Source organism: Helianthus annuus, chromosome 4 (genome assembly GCF_002127325.2).
Source record: "Helianthus annuus cultivar XRQ/B chromosome 4, HanXRQr2.0-SUNRISE, whole genome shotgun sequence".
Taxonomy (NCBI): Eukaryota; Viridiplantae; Streptophyta; class Magnoliopsida; order Asterales; family Asteraceae; genus Helianthus; species Helianthus annuus.
Genome location: NC_035436.2, coordinates 151,893,747 through 151,910,958, shown reverse-complemented (window position 1 = coordinate 151,910,958; position 17,212 = coordinate 151,893,747). Strand labels below are relative to the sequence as shown.

At 40.8% G+C, this 17,212-nt stretch overlaps 1 protein-coding gene and 1 non-coding gene across 34 annotated transcripts; both read right to left on the bottom strand.

Moving 5' to 3' along the window:
- Positions 1–458: 458 nt before the first annotated feature.
- On the bottom strand, positions 459–4,260 carry LOC110936904. Of its 33 annotated transcripts, none has more exons than XR_004891343.1 (11): positions 4,019–4,252; positions 3,776–3,924; positions 3,516–3,671; positions 2,610–2,674; positions 2,345–2,436; positions 2,112–2,273; positions 1,904–1,979; positions 1,763–1,815; positions 1,344–1,668; positions 806–1,237; positions 459–726 (listed from the first exon to the last, which is right to left on the bottom strand). XR_004891343.1 is itself a non-coding variant. In XM_022179312.2 (3 exons), the coding sequence occupies exons 1-3, from the start codon at positions 4,242–4,244 to the stop codon at positions 3,651–3,653; spliced, it is 396 nt and encodes a 131-aa protein (XP_022035004.1). In that variant the 5' UTR covers positions 4,245–4,260; the 3' UTR covers positions 3,626–3,650. The 33 variants fall into 33 exon arrangements, 1 of the variants encoding a protein (XP_022035004.1); XR_004891335.1 differs by having other exon boundaries at positions 806–850; positions 970–1,237; positions 1,344–1,673; ... (1 more) ...; positions 2,345–2,674; positions 4,019–4,251; XR_004891330.1 differs by having other exon boundaries at positions 806–850; positions 970–1,237; positions 1,763–1,839; positions 2,345–2,674; positions 4,019–4,251.
- A 3,191-nt stretch (positions 4,261–7,451) lies between these two features.
- Positions 7,452–7,558, bottom strand: LOC118491739. Its single transcript, XR_004892184.1, has one exon. It is a non-coding gene; the product is annotated as a small nucleolar RNA R71 (small nucleolar RNA).
- Between the last annotated feature and the right edge of the window lie 9,654 nt (positions 7,559–17,212).

Genomic DNA, 17,212 nt, shown 5'->3' with positions numbered 1-17,212 from the left:
AAAACGTTATAAAATAAATGGATAGAGACTCAGGGTGTTAAAATTTTTGATTTTAGACTCAAGTGGTTAAAACCATTAAAACACAGGGACTCAAAAAGTAATTTACTCTTAAATCTTATTTAACAAACGGACCCAAGTATAGTCTTCACTAAACGATACTATTATTTAAATAAATATGATAACTTAATTTAATATAACAAATATAAAATTTTGTAACATATATATTTATGTATATATACATATGTGTAATTATGATAAAATAACTAAATGGTATATATTATGCTATATATATATATATATATATATATATATATATATACTAGTGGGAAGGCCCGCGCGTTGCTGCGGGTATTTATGATTTTTTTCCCGCACGTTGCCCAACGAGTTCACATAATTTATTTTTTAAACTGATTTTTTAAACCATTGACGCATTTCATCGAACACTTCATAGGCATAAATAAAAGTCAATCATAAAAAATAACATATATAGAGTTTTATTCAAGTCAAACCCACATCTCATCAAATCGGTAAGAGATATATAAGAGATTTCCCCTAGAAACTCGATCAAAAGAAAGAGAAATCATCGGTTTAAGTTGGTCTCGGTTTAAGAACTGTGTTCATTCTTTAATGCATGAACTGAAACCTGAGGACAAGTGTGATCACATGTATCTTCTAAACCAAGCTGACCGTGTTCGCCCCATCCCCATGTCATTATTACTCCATTTTCTGCAATAATAATAATAATGAAAAAAATAACTATGTACACTTAGGAATGCTCTGTGGAAGACATAGTTGAGTCACTCACATATCCGACCCATCAAGCTAGTGCCCTCTTTGCTGCAGCTTCAGTCTGTGATAAAAAAAAATTAAAAAATTGGAGTGTGGCTTGACGTTATATCATACAAATAATAACTTAATGCAACAAAATATACAAAATTAAGCATAATAAATTTGTGACAATTAGTGCACCTCTTTATCCTACCCGAAAACTTATGCATATCATCAACTCTGCGAATAAACATATTTTGAGAATTCAAAAACAAATAAAGCAATACAGTTGATATACTTCTGTTGAACATAGTGGTGCTCAGTGAAAGTGTTGGTTAGCATGGTATTGGCAGCACATGAGTTCTCTGGTGACGGTTTTGAAAATTTGACGGGTCAGCCAAGCCAAACCTATTCTGACTTGTTATTTCAAGTATACATGCTTATTATTTCGACCCGTTTAACCTGAAAGCTGAAAAACCTGAACTTGAGTAACTGAATAAACATACGGGGCCAGTACTGGATTTTAATACTAAATTTTAGAAACCTGATTAACCATAAAAACCCGATAAACTAACCTGAATAACGCCTGTATCAGCTATAGCCTTTCCCTTTTCTCTCGGCTTCAACAGTGTACAACCTTAACGCACCTCGTTGAACAGAGGTTGATGATAATTATATTAAATTATCAAAACGACTTGAGTGTACATTTATACATTCCTGATGACCGTCCGCTGACCCGAGTTAAATCTTTTTTACTGAAATGTTGGTTGATCACCCGAAACCCTCACCATAGTCACTTTGAACCTATTGATGTTTCTGTTGAAATGGGCGTTTTTCGGCGAATGGTCATCGGAACCAACCACGTGCGCCTTAATCGACCCAGCACCGCTCCACCATTTCCTGCACTTAATTTAAAACAAAAAAAAAGAAAAAAGAAATCATAAACTGCATATAATATCAGGTAAAATAATTGAAACCAAGATGAATTACAAACCGACTCCACCATTTTCTGCACTTAAATATGACCCTTTACTCGACCTGTCTGGCCTGTCGATCTTCACAGTAAATTAACTGACAATTATAGCTGAATTAAAGAACAACATGAGTTTAATGGAATTAAAGAACATCAAGTTACCTTTATAGGCCCCTATTCTACACCATATGGCATCGGAAAACGTTACTACTGCCGCAATCAGCCTTATTGACCTAGTCTATCAAGAAAGCCCAACACACAAGTCAATATAATCACTCAAAGTGGATAATAATAAAATTTGTGGCCACTTATGCCTATTAAAGTAGATAATAATAAAATTTGACAAAAACTTGAAAAAAAACGTTAGTACCTTTATGTGAAGAAAGAAATCAGGCTTCAGTCTTGCATTCCATTGATCCATTGGCAATCCTTATTTGTATACCCTTTTTATAAAAGAGATTAACAAACCTTCCAAGTTTGGACCAGTTCCACTTTCTTTTAACCGTAAGAAAGCATCTTCTAAAACCAATATCTTCAAGAACAGAAATATAAAAGTTATGTTTTGTGTACATATTATTGAAGGGGGCAATGGACTGCGATTACCGGTGGTGTGACTGCAAATGGCGGTTCCTGGTGCAATGGTGACCTGCAACCCTCTATCTCGGCGTGCCGGGATCATGAATGCAACGTTTCACCTTCTTGATCATTCATAAAAACAATATCATGAAAACAATAATCTTAGGATCCTAATATAACTTATTTGAATAAAAAATGAATATTCACACACGCATAAAACGATATCCAATTCCCCTGTTCAGCTGTTCTAAAACACAAACCCTGATGCACAAATGAGATAAATGACCACAACCTTCACACCACCGTCAGATCTTCTTCAACCGACATTGAATCGTTGTCATCGTAACAAAAAAAGTCCTGCACAAATTATCACATAAATATAAAGCAAATATATCATATTAATAGAATTATGATATCAATTCAAAGGCCTCATTAGATAAAAAAACAAGTTCGTAATCCAAAATCAATAAGAGAATCAAGCAATTTTAGCAGTTTTAACAACAGAACAACTTTTCTTACATTCCTGACTACCTGTAATCACCACCATAGTCACTACCAAACCTCAACTTCACCATCTGAGGATTCCTCTGCCGGAATCCTAACCGCCCCCGACTGACTCATGAAGGAACCCTAAAGCCGCCACTGGTGAGGCTTCGATTTTTCCACTACCTACCATTGCTATCGTAGTAAAATGGCTTGTGTTCTTTGTACATTATGCTTCTAAATTTGCACACGTAGTAAAATTACATTTTAGTCCATCACTTCTCCTTTACAAATCGATGGCCGGATCAACAAGATTGATAAAACAACTGAATCGAAATTAAAGAAATAGCGAAAACTCAAAAACTTACCTCGAAATCTGGTTTAGATTAGTAATAAAGACATAAGGAGATTTAGGGTTATTACAAAATCCACTACGGATTGAAAAGTAATGACCTTTCTTTGTAGTCAATTGACAGATTCAATTGTTCATGTATGATATATCTCACATAAAGCGACCTTAAAACCATACATAACTCTACCTTGAATATACTATACTCAATCAAAATAGTAGGCAGGATCCTACAATACTAACTTCTGTAAACCTATTCCATCAACCACATATAAGTTTCAAGCATTCAAACAACATAGATCCATATGTCATCATAAAATCATAACACACTCGACTTCAACCACACATACAAATCAAAACTCTCACCTGCTTCAACTGACCATGCCGCCTAGACAACACAACAATATGATCATTTTGTGTCTTCCACACACGATTCTCGAAGCAAAGCTGAAAAATATCAATCGCTGCCTTTTTTCGGTCCGCAGACATCACTGTTAAGCATCATCTGCTTCTCCACACTCCCTAAAAAAACATAAACAGAGGATTTCAATTATCATTCGAAGATGAATATATATGAATTACAATCAAATTGCAAGATAGTGTCGTAATCGTGTCATAAAACGTACCATTTCGGATTCAATTGTAGTGCTAGAAAAACGGAATCGTTGAAAATTGGACACAATTTGAGGATTTGTACGAACCCTAGGTGAGAAATCTGTGGCTTGGTGAACAAGTTGAAGTGAAAAATGATTTGTGAAATCATGCCACTTGAAGTCTGTTCAAAATGTCAAAATCATAAATTAGAACAAAGATTGTTTAGGTTAAAAATGAGATACCTAGAACAAGATTGGATATAGAGATTAAAAAACCTGGGCTCTCGACCAGAACAACCCCCGCATCCGTGACCGGAATCGTCGCCGGTGTCTCCTTTTCTCCTTGTCGGTTTTCACTTCTTCTTCTTTTCTTCTCTCTCTCTCTCACAGAGATCGATTGTGAAGTAGGAGGTGGAAAGGTTAAGGATTTATAGGTATTATACTCTGATTTATAGGTATTATACTCTGATTTCGTCGATTTATATGTAAATGAGGGTAACATCTGAGGATGGTAGGCAAGAAGCCGGCCATTAATCAAAAGGTTAATGCTAAGTATTCATTTATTTCACAGATGAAATCTCTAGAATACCCCTTTAGTGTCTTAAAATTTTATGTTTTTGACAATTTTACCCTCACAAAACAAGCTTTCATTAGTTGTATACATTGCTTTAAAAGTTGGACGCCATGTAAAATTACATTTGTGTACGTCACTTCTCCTTTTTATAATAATATAGATAATTAAAGCTATAAATAGTATATAATAATAATTATATGTGTATAAGTAAACTATATAAATGATTTTATAAATAATAAATTAGTCGAATCTAATATTGAAAAAGAAGTTAGTTTGAGCCTTCGGCATAGAGGTTAGAATGAACTAAACCCGTGCCAGAAACAAAGACCTTAACATGAGCCAAGTTCAAGATTTGAACTTAGAGTTCAAAATGGTTCAAGCTCAAACTTTGTTAAATTAAATAGGATGAGAACTAGCTTAAGCAAGCTCAGGCTCCACTCAACCCGTTTATGGAATCATGGATGTGTGATACCTCTATATCTATGCTAGAGAAAAAATAACACCTCCAACCATGCGATATGAAGTATATACTTTCGCTCCCTCGGTTAACTTTGACCTATAAAACTTAGAAGATACATGAAACTGATGTGCACAAAATGCAACATATAAATTACATCAATTGTGACACAAAACTAACCCTTTTAGTACTAATGTTGGAAAAGTGTACTTTTGTCTTCCTTTTGTATTTTCAAGATTAAATGAGCTCAAATGAACAAAAGAAGCAAAAAGACAGCTAAATCTAACATAAATACAAGAAAAGGAACAAAAGTGGCATGTCCGACCTCCCGACAGCATCTTCCCAAGCAAAACAAAGAAAACAGAAGACTGAACACGCCCCGTGCTCAGTGAGCACGGGGCCGTGCCCAAGTGTCAGCAGAAAAGACAAAGTCATAGAAGCTTATGTTGCCCACCACGGGGCCGTGCCCAGCGGACACGGGGGCATGGTCAACTTCCTGCAGACGCATTTAATGAAATTGCGAATTGCAATTAATGAAGAGAGAGACGCGGATGGACACGGGGCCGTGCCCGAGCTTCTGTTCAGCCTATAAATAGGAGTGTTTGGAGCTCTTGCAGCTCATCCTTTGGCACACCACCTCTCTCACACTTCACCCACCACCATCACAACACCATCATCCACCACCATCATCCATTGTCCATCATAGAGTGTGTGAGTCGTCTCGGGATCCAAGATTGATCGTAAGAGTTCTTGACAATCAAAGGCCATGTTTGCCTAAGTCTCTTACATCACTTGGTGAAGACAAGTGTTTAGTGTAAGACTTTTTATTTTTAATCTTTTGCACTTTTTAATTGATTTTGTATTAATGACTTTAATTACTAGTTTCTTATGTTGAAGGTGATTCTTCCTTATCGTTTGTCCGTGATGTCTTGGCATTATTTTACTGTCTATATAAAATAAAAGATTTTCACCATTCATATCTCTACGGTCATATGGAGGTATATTGGCTACCTGGTCGGGGGTTAAGGGAACGGTTTGTTAAGAGTCTTGCCATTGTTCAGTGTATAGATCCTGCAAAGGACCTGGGTCAAATTTAGTAGGACCTCCTTCAATACCCAAAAGTATTGGATGGCGGGGGTCCAAACTCTTTGACCCCCTCATAAGTTAAACTACTATTAAAACTTTAACCCGGCTACTTAGGACTGTATCCCTGCTGACTCAGACTACTTAGCCGAGGGTAACGTCGCCTTCAAAAGAGGGGTCTACCACATTATGCATTAATAACTTAATTAATTGTCTTTCAATAATCCGACCCTTTAGGATTGTATCCTTGTTGACTCAAACTACTGGGTTGAGGGTAACGTCGCCTTCAAAAGAGGGGCCTACAACAATAACTAAGATAATCTCTTAAACAAGTGCAAAAGTGCAAAAATAATCAAAGGTTACACTACACACGAGTCGGATCCAAGTAATTCATCTTGTTTATCTGTTTTATTTTTATTTTATTTTTCAGCATTTTAGTTAGTTTTATTTTCTTAGTTAAAAAAAAAAACCTTTTTATAACATTTTGATTTGATTAGACGTTGAGGATAAACCGGTACTAAAAGCTCTTGTGTCCTTGGACGACCTCGGTATCTTACCAACAATATACTACGTCCACGATGGGTGCACTTGCCCATATGTGTGTTTAGTGTTAGTAAATATCGTGTTTTATAAATTTAAAACTTGGCTTGGCTTAAAATATATATCTAAATTATATTACACCTAACGCACATCAAGTTTTTGGCGCCGTTGCCGTGGACACGAGGATTTTAAGAAAGTTAGGAATCAACGGCCTAATCATTTTTTCTATTTTCTTTTTATTTTTTTAGGATTTTCTTAATTTTTCCGTTTCTGCAGAGCTCAGCACGGGCCGTGCCTGGTCGGACACAGGCCGTGCTCAGCAGTGTCACTGGCAGTTTTTATTTTCCGAGTTACAGAGGGCTGAGCACGGGGCCGTGTCGGTGCAACACGGGGCCGTGTCCAACTTTCCAGTAACAGGGATCCGGAAAACAATCGCTGTATCTCCGACCACGGGCTGTGTTCACTGAGCACGGGGCCGTGGTGAACTTCCTGACCAACATTCTTTTCTGTTTTTATTGCAGGGCTTGGAACCAGACACCACATCTGAACTTTCAACGTAGTGTAGGAGCTCCAATTCTAGTAGAGACATAAAAGAACGTCTAGAAGAACCCGAACGCTTTCTCAGTAAAAGACTTAAAGCTAAAAACCAAGAGAAGGTTCCGGGGAACCCACTTCCAGTTGCGGACCAACGTACCCTCATGGATTACCTACGACCCACCGTGGGTAATCTCGGCGCCGCTATCAATGCACCGAATGTTGAAGCCAACAACTTTGAACTTCGGCCGCATTTGATACAAATGCTTCAAAACTCCGCAACCTTCCATGGGCTTGCGGACGAGAATCCCCATCTACATATTACTAATTTCTTAGAAATATGTGATACCTTTCTGATTAATGGAGCATCAAATGACGCCATCCGCCTTCGAATGTTTCCATTTTCACTAAAAGACCGAGCAAAAGCTTGGCTCAATTCCCTCTCAGTTGGTTCGGTAAACACCTGGGATGAACTAGCCCAAAAATTTCTATATAAGTATTTCCCTCCCGCTAAAACGGCTAAATTAATGACTGAAATTAATACATATTCACAAGAGGATGGGGAATCCTTATATGAAACTTGGGAAAGTTTCAAGGAGCTATTGCGAAAGTGTCCTCATCACGGTCTTGCGGTATGGCAACAAGTATCCACTTTCTACAATGGGTTATTGCCACACACAAGACAAACACTTGACTCTAGCTCCGGGGGACTTTTAGGTAATCACCGCCCACATGAAATATACAATCAAATTGAGGAAATTGCTCAAACCAATTTTTAGTGGCACACTCCCCGAGGCAATAAATCTGTTGCCCCGGGCGCCCATAAGGTTGATGAAAGCACTTCTTTACAAGCTCAAATCGAGACCCTTTCTTCAAAAATCAAAAGGTTAGAAATGACAAAAACGGTCTCGGTTATGGCTTGTGAAAGGTGTAGTGGGTCACATGAAAATTGGAGTTATATGAAAGAAACAGATGATCAACCAGAGTCGGTAAACTACATTGATAATACACCTAGGCCGTCGGGTCCTCCAACGAGAACCCGGCAATAGTAGTAACCAACAAAGCCTAAACCAACGAACAAACTTTCAACAACCAAGAAATGAGTCACAAAATTTCCCTCAACAACAAGGTGGACGAGAAAGGCTTGAAGATACTGTATCTCGCCTCATCTCCGACACTGAAAAGAAAAACTCGGATCGATTTCAACAATTGGAATCGAATTTTAGAAATCAACAAGCTAGTATACAAAACATTGAAAGGCAAATAAATCAATTAGCTCAAAATTTCTCTGAGAGACCACAAGGCGCGTTACCAAGTAATACTGAAACAAACCCAAAAGCACAAGTCCATCTCATAACGTTAAGAAACCGCACTGTGGGTTCCGAAGAAGCTCCACCACCGCCAACTGAGGGAAGCACAATTCCTCAAGAGAAAGCTTCTCCTCTAATTCAAGAGCCTACCAAGGCTCCTCTGGTTCCATACCCCGGTAGGTTAATTCGTCAAAAGACCAATGAGCAATTCGCAAAATTTGAAAATCTACTAAAACATTTGCATGTTAATATTCCCTATATCAAAGTCCTAACTCAAATGCCTAAATCGAAAATCTACTCCAATCCCGATCGGACAGCCTACTAGATCGGACAGCCCGTCCGATCGGCTGGGCTGTTCGATCGGCTAGGAGCCTGATCGATTCACAGCCTGCTTTGAGCGTTCGGTGTGACGATTTCTGATATTTCGATTTCGATTGAAGACGATACGAGTACGATAGGGTTTCCTATTCAAATTACTTTTAATCCCAACCACTATATCTACATGCAAGTATCTATATTTCATACTATCCTTTCGCTACCATTCATCATAATTCGATTTCGATTGAGTTTGATTGAGTTTCGAGTTTCGATTCGATTGATCACCACACATAACATAAAGTAAGCACGCACAGGTAACACGTAAGGCACACACACACTTATAATAACACCAAAGTCGCATAATTGAGTTTCGAGTTCGATTGATGATTCGATTAGCTTGATTATTGATTGATTGACTTTATCGCATTGTTACTTCCTACAATTCACATTCGTAAAGCGTTTCTCGTCGATTAAACATTCGATTACTTCGATTCCTTTGATTTACAACACTTACTCCACATAATACAAATAATAAACGTAAAATAGACTCATTACAGTCAAAGAAGTCAAACTTGACTTGGACTTTGACTTTGACATTTGAAAACACGGGGTGTTACAACCTCCCCTTGTTTAGGGAATTTCATTCTGAAATTAGGCTGAAAGTTGCATAGCACTGTGAATGATCTTACCAATTTCTCGCTTCAGATCTTCATTTAAACAACTGCGGGTACTTAGCCTTCATGTCGCTTTCGAGTTCCCAAGTAAACTCCGCGCCTCGTTTGCCTTCCCATCGGACTTTCACGATAGGGATGCGCGAGCGTCTGAGTTGCTTGGTTTGGCGATCCATGATTTCGATAGGCTTTTCTATGAAATGCAGTGTTTCGTTAACTTGAAGGTCGTCAAGAGGTACAATCAAATCATGATCAGCTAGGCATTTTCGGAGGTTTGACACATGGAAATTCGGGTGGACGTTACTAAGTTCCTCCATTAGTTCGAGTCTGTAGGCAACTTTGCCGATCATTTCTAGAATCTTAAAAGGTCTAACATATCGAGGCGCTAGTTTTCCTTTCTTGCCGAATCTGACCACACCCTTCCAAGGTGATACCTTTAGAAGTACGTAGTCGCCAACGTCAAATTCAAGGGGTTTGCGTCTTCTATTGACGTAACTTTTCTGTCTATCCCTGGCTTTCAACAAGTTGTCTCGAATCTGGAGGATTTTGTCAGTCGTTTCTTGTAGTAACTCGGGACCGGTTAATTGCGAGTGACCGATCTCGTGCCACACAATAGGTGAACGACATCTTCTTCCATATAAGGCCTCGAATGGTGTCATTTGTATGCTGGCATGATAGCTGTTGTTATACGAAAATTCGACTAACGGCAGGTATTTGTTCCAACTACCACCGAAGTCTATGACACACGCGCGGAGCATGTCTTCAAGAGTATGGATCGTTCTTTCAGTCTGCCCGTCGGTTTGAGGGTGGAATGCGGTACTTAGGTTAAGCGACGTACCGAGAGCTGCTTGAAACGTTTCCCACAATCGCGAGGTAAACCGAGCGTCACGGTCTGAAATGATGTCACGAGGCGTACCATGATTACAAATGATTTCGTCGGTGTAGATTCGGGCTAGTCGTTCTACCTTGCAGTCTTCCTGTATTGGCAAAAAGTGGGCTGATTTGGTCAGACGATCAACTATAACCAAAATGTTGTCGTGACCTGATGGCGTGGGCGGAAGTTTTGTTATGAAATCCATAGCTATACTTTCCCACTTCCATATAGGGATTGGAGGTTGTTCGAGTAAGCCAGAAGGTCGTTGATGTTCAGCCTTAACTCTCGCACAAGTCGGGCAACTTCCAACATAAAGAGCAATATCCCGTTTCATGCCCGGCCACCGGTACTTGTAGCGAAGATCCTGTTACATTTTATCGGCACCGGGATGAATAGAATATCGGGATTTGTGGGCTTCGTCCATTATAATTTTTTGCAAATCAGTCCGCTTAGGGATCCAAATTCGGTCAGATAATAGAAGATCCCATTTGCTTTGCTTACCAGCTGAGCTCCATCGTGATATATCCTCTCTTTTTTCAAAGTGCGTTCATTAAAACAAGCATGATGGGCTTCGCGGATGAGGGTTTCGAGATTATGCTAGGCTTGGGTATTGCGAATACTGAGCAAATAACTCCGTCTGCTGAGCGCGTCGGCAACAACATTTGCCTTTGCCTGGGTGATAACGAATCTCACAGTCATAATCGTTGAGAAGTTCTACTCATCGGCGTTGATGCATGTTAAGTTCTTTCTGATTAAAGATGTGTTGTAAACTCATGTGATCGGTGAAGATCGTACACTTAGTACCATACAGGTGTGTCGCAAAATCTTCAAAGCAAAAACAACTACGCCTAGCTCGAGATCATGGGTTGTATAGTTCTTCTCGTGGATTTTGAGCTGACGAGATGCGTAAGCTATAACCTTGTCCCGTTGCATGAGAACACAACCAAGACCAAGGTTGGAAGCATCACAATAGACAATAAAATCGTTGTTTTCGTGGGGCAACGTGAGAACAGGAGCATCGCAAAGCATATGCTTGAGGGTTTGAAAAGCAGACTCTTGTTCGGTTCCCCAAACAAAAGGCTTGTCTTTATGAGTAAGGGCGGTAAGTGGCACAGCGATCTTAGAGAATCCTTCGATAAATCGCCGATAATAGCCCACTAGTCCGAGAAAAGAACGAACTTCAGACGGGTTTTTAGGCGTAACCCAGCTCTTAACTGCTTCAATCTTCGCGGGATCGACATGAATACCTTGACTATTAACGATGTGACCCAGAAACTGAATCTCCTCCAGCCAGAATTCGCACTTGGAGAACTTGGCGTAGAGTTGATTCCCCTAAAGTAGCCCGAGAACCAAACGTAGATGTTGCGCGTGTTCGGTTTTAGACTTAGAATAGATCAAGACATCGTCGATGAACATGATGACGAAACGGTCTAGAAATGGCTTACACACGTGATTCATCAGATCCATGAAAACCGCGGGTGCGTTAGTTAAACCAAAAGGCATAACAACGAATTCGTAATGGCCATAACGGGTTCGAAAAGCGGTTTTAGAAATGTCTTCCTCTTGAATGCACAATTGATGATAACCTGAACGTAGATCGATCTTCGAGAAACACTTAGCACCTTGTAACTGATCAAACAAATCGTCGATGCGAGGTAGAGGGTAACGGTTCTTGATGGTTAACTTATTCAACTCCCGATAGTCGATGCACATCTTGAACGACCCATCCTTCTTTTTAACGAAAAGGACTAGCGCGCCCCAGGGAGAGGTGCTCGGGTGAATAAAGCCTTTTTCAAGTAACTCCTGTAGTTGGTTCGAAAGTTCCCGCATTTCGGATGGAGCGAGTCGATAAGGGGCTTTGGCAACAGGGTTAGCTCCAGGAATAAGGTCGATACGAAAGTCGATATCACGACTTGGCGGTAGTCCAGGAAGATCATCAGGGAACGCCTGAGGAAATTCACGAACCACTGGAACGTCTTTGACTTTGGCCTTCCTTTTCTTTTCCTTCTCCGCTACTACAATGTTGGCTAAGAAAGCTCTGTATTCCTTGCGTAGATACTTGCTAGCTTGGATGCATGACATGAGTTTGAGACATTTCGAAGCTATTTCACCGTACACACATAATAGATCGTCACTAGCGAGCGAGAATTGAATCATCTTATCAAAACACACAACTTCAGCATGATTTTCGCGAATAAAGTCCATGCCTACTATGATGTCGAAGCTTCTGAGCTGCATCGGAATAAGGTCGATAGGGAAGATATGATTGTTGAGCTCAAGGGTACAATCACGGAGAACAGCGTTAACGGCGACAGTTCTTCCTGTAGCGACTTCGACTTCGAATGACGAGGGGAGATAAGAGCGCTTACGACTAAGGAGCTTCTCGAATTCAAACGACATAAAGCAGTTATCGGCTCCAGTATCAAACAAACATGATGCATAAATACCATTCACAAGGAACATACCATTAACCACGTTGTTGTCATCCTGGGCTTGACGGGCATTGATGTTAAAGGTTCTGGCACGGGCTGCTTGTTGCTGCTGCTGAGGTTGCTGCTGCTGTTGCTGGGGTTCTTGTTTCACAACCCTGTTCAGGCACATGTTTGCAAAATGGTTAGGATCACCACATGCAAAGCAGACTCGAGCATTGATCGCGGGTTCTTGAGATGCGGGTTGGCCTTGAGGGGCTGGGAGTAGAGCTTGATGAGCGGTGGCTTGAACTGGGGCTTGACGAGGACCATAGCGACAGTTAGCAGTGAAATGACCGTAGAGGTTACAATGAGCGCAAAAACGACAGGCGAGTCCCACCGGATGATGATATGAGCATGTCGGGCAGAGCGGGTGGGGACCTGTGTAAGCACGCTTTGCTGGCGGTGCATTGGTCACTGGGGTTGGTCGGTGATGAGACTGCTGCTAAGCCTGTACGGCTTGCAGAGGAGCAGCAATTGTTGTGACGGCACAGTTCTTGTTGCTGGAGCTGCTGTTGTTATGCTTCTTCTTGCGACGTGATGACTTGGATGGTTGAGCAGTGGTGGTGTCGGCGGTTGGTGCAGTAGTAGCTTGATGCAGAGACTTGGATGGCTTATCCCAGAAACCAGATTTTACCCGCTTGTCATTGATCTCGGCGGCAAGCAAGTAGGTCTCCTCAATTGATGATGTCTTGGCGGCGTGAACAAAGTCGGCAACACAATCAGGTAGAGCTCGAGTGTACTTCTTGATGGCCATGTCTGGCGTCTTGACTTGATCGGGACAGATAATGCTAAGCTGCTTGAAGCAAGCAGTCAAGGCAGCGTTGTCTCCGTCCTTCTGCTTGATGTTTCAAAAACTCGTCCTCCAGCTTTTGGCGTTCATGGGGAGTACAAAATTCGTCCATCATGATGGCCTTCAGCTCTTCCCAAGTCAGCTCATAAGCTGCATCATTCCCGCGTTTGTTTCATTCGGCCGTCCACCAGTTTAGAGCTCGGGACTGGAAGACACCGGTTGCATTAAGGGTACGGAGATTTTCAGGACAGCCGCTTTGGCGCAGAGTGACTTCAACCGAATCAAACCATTGAAACATGGCGGTAGGGCCATCTTCTCCGGTAAACTCTTTTGGTCCGCATGCCTTGAACAGTTTGAAGCTGAAAACAGTCTTGTTAGCATCTTTAGGAGCATCGGTTCGCGACTCCTCAGACGATTTGCTGACGTTTTCATACACCTCCCTGACAACTTTTGCCACTTGATTGGCGATGATAGCAGCGAGACGCTTGTCTCTCTTTTCTTGGCGAGTAAGAGGGGTTCGGTGTCCTGATGACGACATGGTCTGCCACAGACATCGCCGTAGGTCTCAAACACAACAAATCGAATCTCACCTCACACGTCTACTAATTACTAAAGCTCAGGATCACGATAAGGCATGAATCACATAAACACATAGGCACAAACCACATATTCACGTAATCACGGAAGCACATAGAGCACAAAATCACAGAAGCACATAAGCACATAGGCATTTAATCACAGATTCAGTCAAAATACAGAAACCTATCATTCAAAGCTCGCGTGTCATTCGTATGTTCGGTCGCGATTAGCATTTCGAGTAGCATCGTATAGTCGTATAGCGTGTCGAGTAGTATAGTATAATCGTGTATCATAGCATAATATTGTCTAAAATTGTAGCGACTTGTTAGCATCTTGAGATAGTATAGCAATACGAGTCGTGCGTGTCGATCGAAGTGATAACAAAAATCGAATAATTCTCCAAAAATTTAAACACATAAACATATATATACACATAAAACATATAAAATCAACGAACGATCAGAGTAGGCAATTGCGGGCTCTGAATCGAAACACATAAAATCGAGAAATGGATTGTCTGCGGCTATTAGACGTTGACTACCCAAAGCGATTCGACTATTCGCAATAGACTTTTCGTCACATTTCGACTTTCAGGTTCGTATTTCTGCCCCGATTCTTGGGCATTCAACACGCATTCCCTAGGTCATACTCATGAGTTCAGGTCGTTGGAGTCCGTCGAGGCTTTGGTGAGAAGAATAAAAAATTTCGGAACAAGTTGTCAAGGTTAGGGTTTCACCCTTAGCTTAGCAACTTCTTCCTTGTTTTAGTAAAAATTTGAGGAGATTATTCATCAAAATATGGATTTCACTCCTGATTTGGTATAATTCTCCTCGTTGGCTTTGAAAAGTTAATGAAGAAATCATTGATGAATCGATAAATCAGCATTGACCAAGCAATTTAGTCGAGAGTTTGCGGTTTTCACGCCTAATCCTGACTAAATCGCTTGATTCTGTTTGAAAATTCGAGTGCCGTGATAGCGAAGAGTAACAGGATATAGCACATAAGCTTGGTCTGTTGGTTCCTAACTATAGTCTAGGTCTCTAAGACAGCGACCCGGACTAGGTCGTGTCTAGCCTAATTCCCTATAGTTATGGCTCTGATACCAATCTGTCATACCCCAACCGATGGCGGAATCATCGGGGCATGGCACTAAGCGAAACAGATTGTCCAGAAGTTTCCACAACAACTATCATTACTATTTAGTTTAATTAATACGTCCCATACCGTATCCCAAATAGTAAAACAAATTATTACAGATAACAACTAGTCAAATGTTCAGTTCCGACAACTCAGATTCAAATATAACTAATATAATTGTTCAAATACTTCTAGAGACTCGATCTGCAAGATCTACAGACAATTATGCTCTAGATGTTTATTCTAAGCTCGCCTTCCTGGTAGATAAGCATCCTAATTGCCTGTCACATACGTTAAAATAAAGTCAATACATAGAATGTAAAGGTGAGCATACAAGTTTGATATAGCATATAGAGTTCGAAATAGTTTACGCATAACCAACACGTACACAGAGGAAAACGAAGCATGTTAATTATCGACATGGATCTATTGATACCAATGACTGCGGGTTGACTGCCCGAGGCAGTTCGCAATACATGATTACCACCGTAATCCATGCAAGTAATTGTCCTTAACAACCCCCGTGTGAATGGGTGCTGAGTCCAAACTATAGTATTACGTCGTTAAGGCAGGTAGACAGCATTCCACGTGTAAACATAACAACAAGCATTCATTTAGGCACGTAATACATACAGTACGGTTAGCGTTTAAATAACTGAGTAGTGTGTTCGATTGTGATTTAGATAAGTAACGTATGTAACACCCAAAAGTGCTAAAGCAAAAAGGGTTCGAGTATACTCACAGCGATTGATTAATGGATTGAAGGGGGCGCTTGAGAGTAGGGTTAGCCTGAGTAGTTCGATAGCATAACGATGAGTAATGAGTTAAATGGAAACAAGTGATGATGGGTCGAACAGCCTGGTCGATCGAACTGTAGGTTCGATCGAACGGGTTGTTCGTTTGGTTAGACAGTCCGTTTGGACAGCCTGTTCGATCGGCCGGTAGGCTCGATCGGTTGGACTGTTCGAGTGGATTGTTTCTTCCTTTGAGTGGGATGTGTTTGTGTATGATGGCTTGTCCTTTTGAAGTTTTCGTTGTAGTATTTGAGAACATTGAAGTGTTCTTACCTTTCAGGTCGATCGATCGAATAGGTCGTTCGATCGGCCGGCTTAACCGATCGGTTAGACACTTCAGTAGTAGTCCTCAGCAGGATGTCACCTGATCGAACAGCATGTTCGATCGGGTGGCACTCTAATACGTCGAACGAGTTGAAAAATCGATTGAGGGTTGAAGCATAGTATCTCATGATTCGAAAAGTAATGTTATCAACAGTCGTTCGATCGAACATCACTTCGTTCAATACTATACTTCATGAATTTGTTAAAGAGTGGGGCCATGTGCTAGCTGATCGGCTGGCCTGGTCGATCGGCTGACATGTCCGATCGGTTGGGCTGTTCGTTCGAACAGCCTGTTCGATCGGTCAGCATTCTGACCTGGTCGGCCTGTTCGTCTAATACTTGGCTGTTCTGATTGTCTGACGTTATATCGAGGTATTTTGACAATGAGCTGAACCATGGCACCTTCGTTCTTACTTGTTTCCCCTGCTCGGACAGGAATCACCCAAGTCCGGCCGGTGAACGGTTCGGAACGGAGTTTATAGTTTAACTCGAAATCGGTGAACCTCGTAGATAGAATCCGAATCTTGAACCACACAACCATTAGAATGATTAGTGGGTTGGCTCAAGCTCCGTTTCTACCAGTTTTGAAGGCATTGAGTGTAAAAGAGTTGAAAGGAAGTTGGAAATCCTTCTTTCAATCCTTCACACCATGTAAATGTTCAGATCTGCGATAGATCTTAGCTTGTTTATGTGGAAATCGGCTAGATCCAAATGATTCTTGGTGGATTGAGGCCAAAACATGAAGTTCTTGAAGAACACCATGATGACATCATCCTAGAATACTTAGATCTTGATGATTTCACGGTTAGAAATCAAGATTTGAAAGATAGAAAGGTGTAGGAGTGTGCATAGATAAAAAACGTACAAGTTTTAGGATGAAATCTTACCGGGATTGAGAGAAATCTGAGAAATAGGGAAGAACACGAGCTGGTCGGTCAGAGGGTTTCCAAAAGTGGAAAGAATGACAATGACAGGTCTATTTATAGGCTTCCAAAAGGGGAAAGAGCTGGCCGA

Coding starts and splice junctions, on each gene's coding strand:
- LOC110936904 (XM_022179312.2), bottom strand. CDS start 4,244: ATGTTACCCTCATTTACATATAAATCGACGAAATCAGAGTATAATACC. Junction 3,925..4,018: donor TGTTCTGGTCGAGAGCCCAG/GTTTTTTAATCT, acceptor CATTTTGAACAG/ACTTCAAGTGGCATGATTTC. Junction 3,672..3,775: donor CTACAATTGAATCCGAAATG/GTACGTTTTATG, acceptor ATGTTTTTTTAG/GGAGTGTGGAGAAGCAGATG.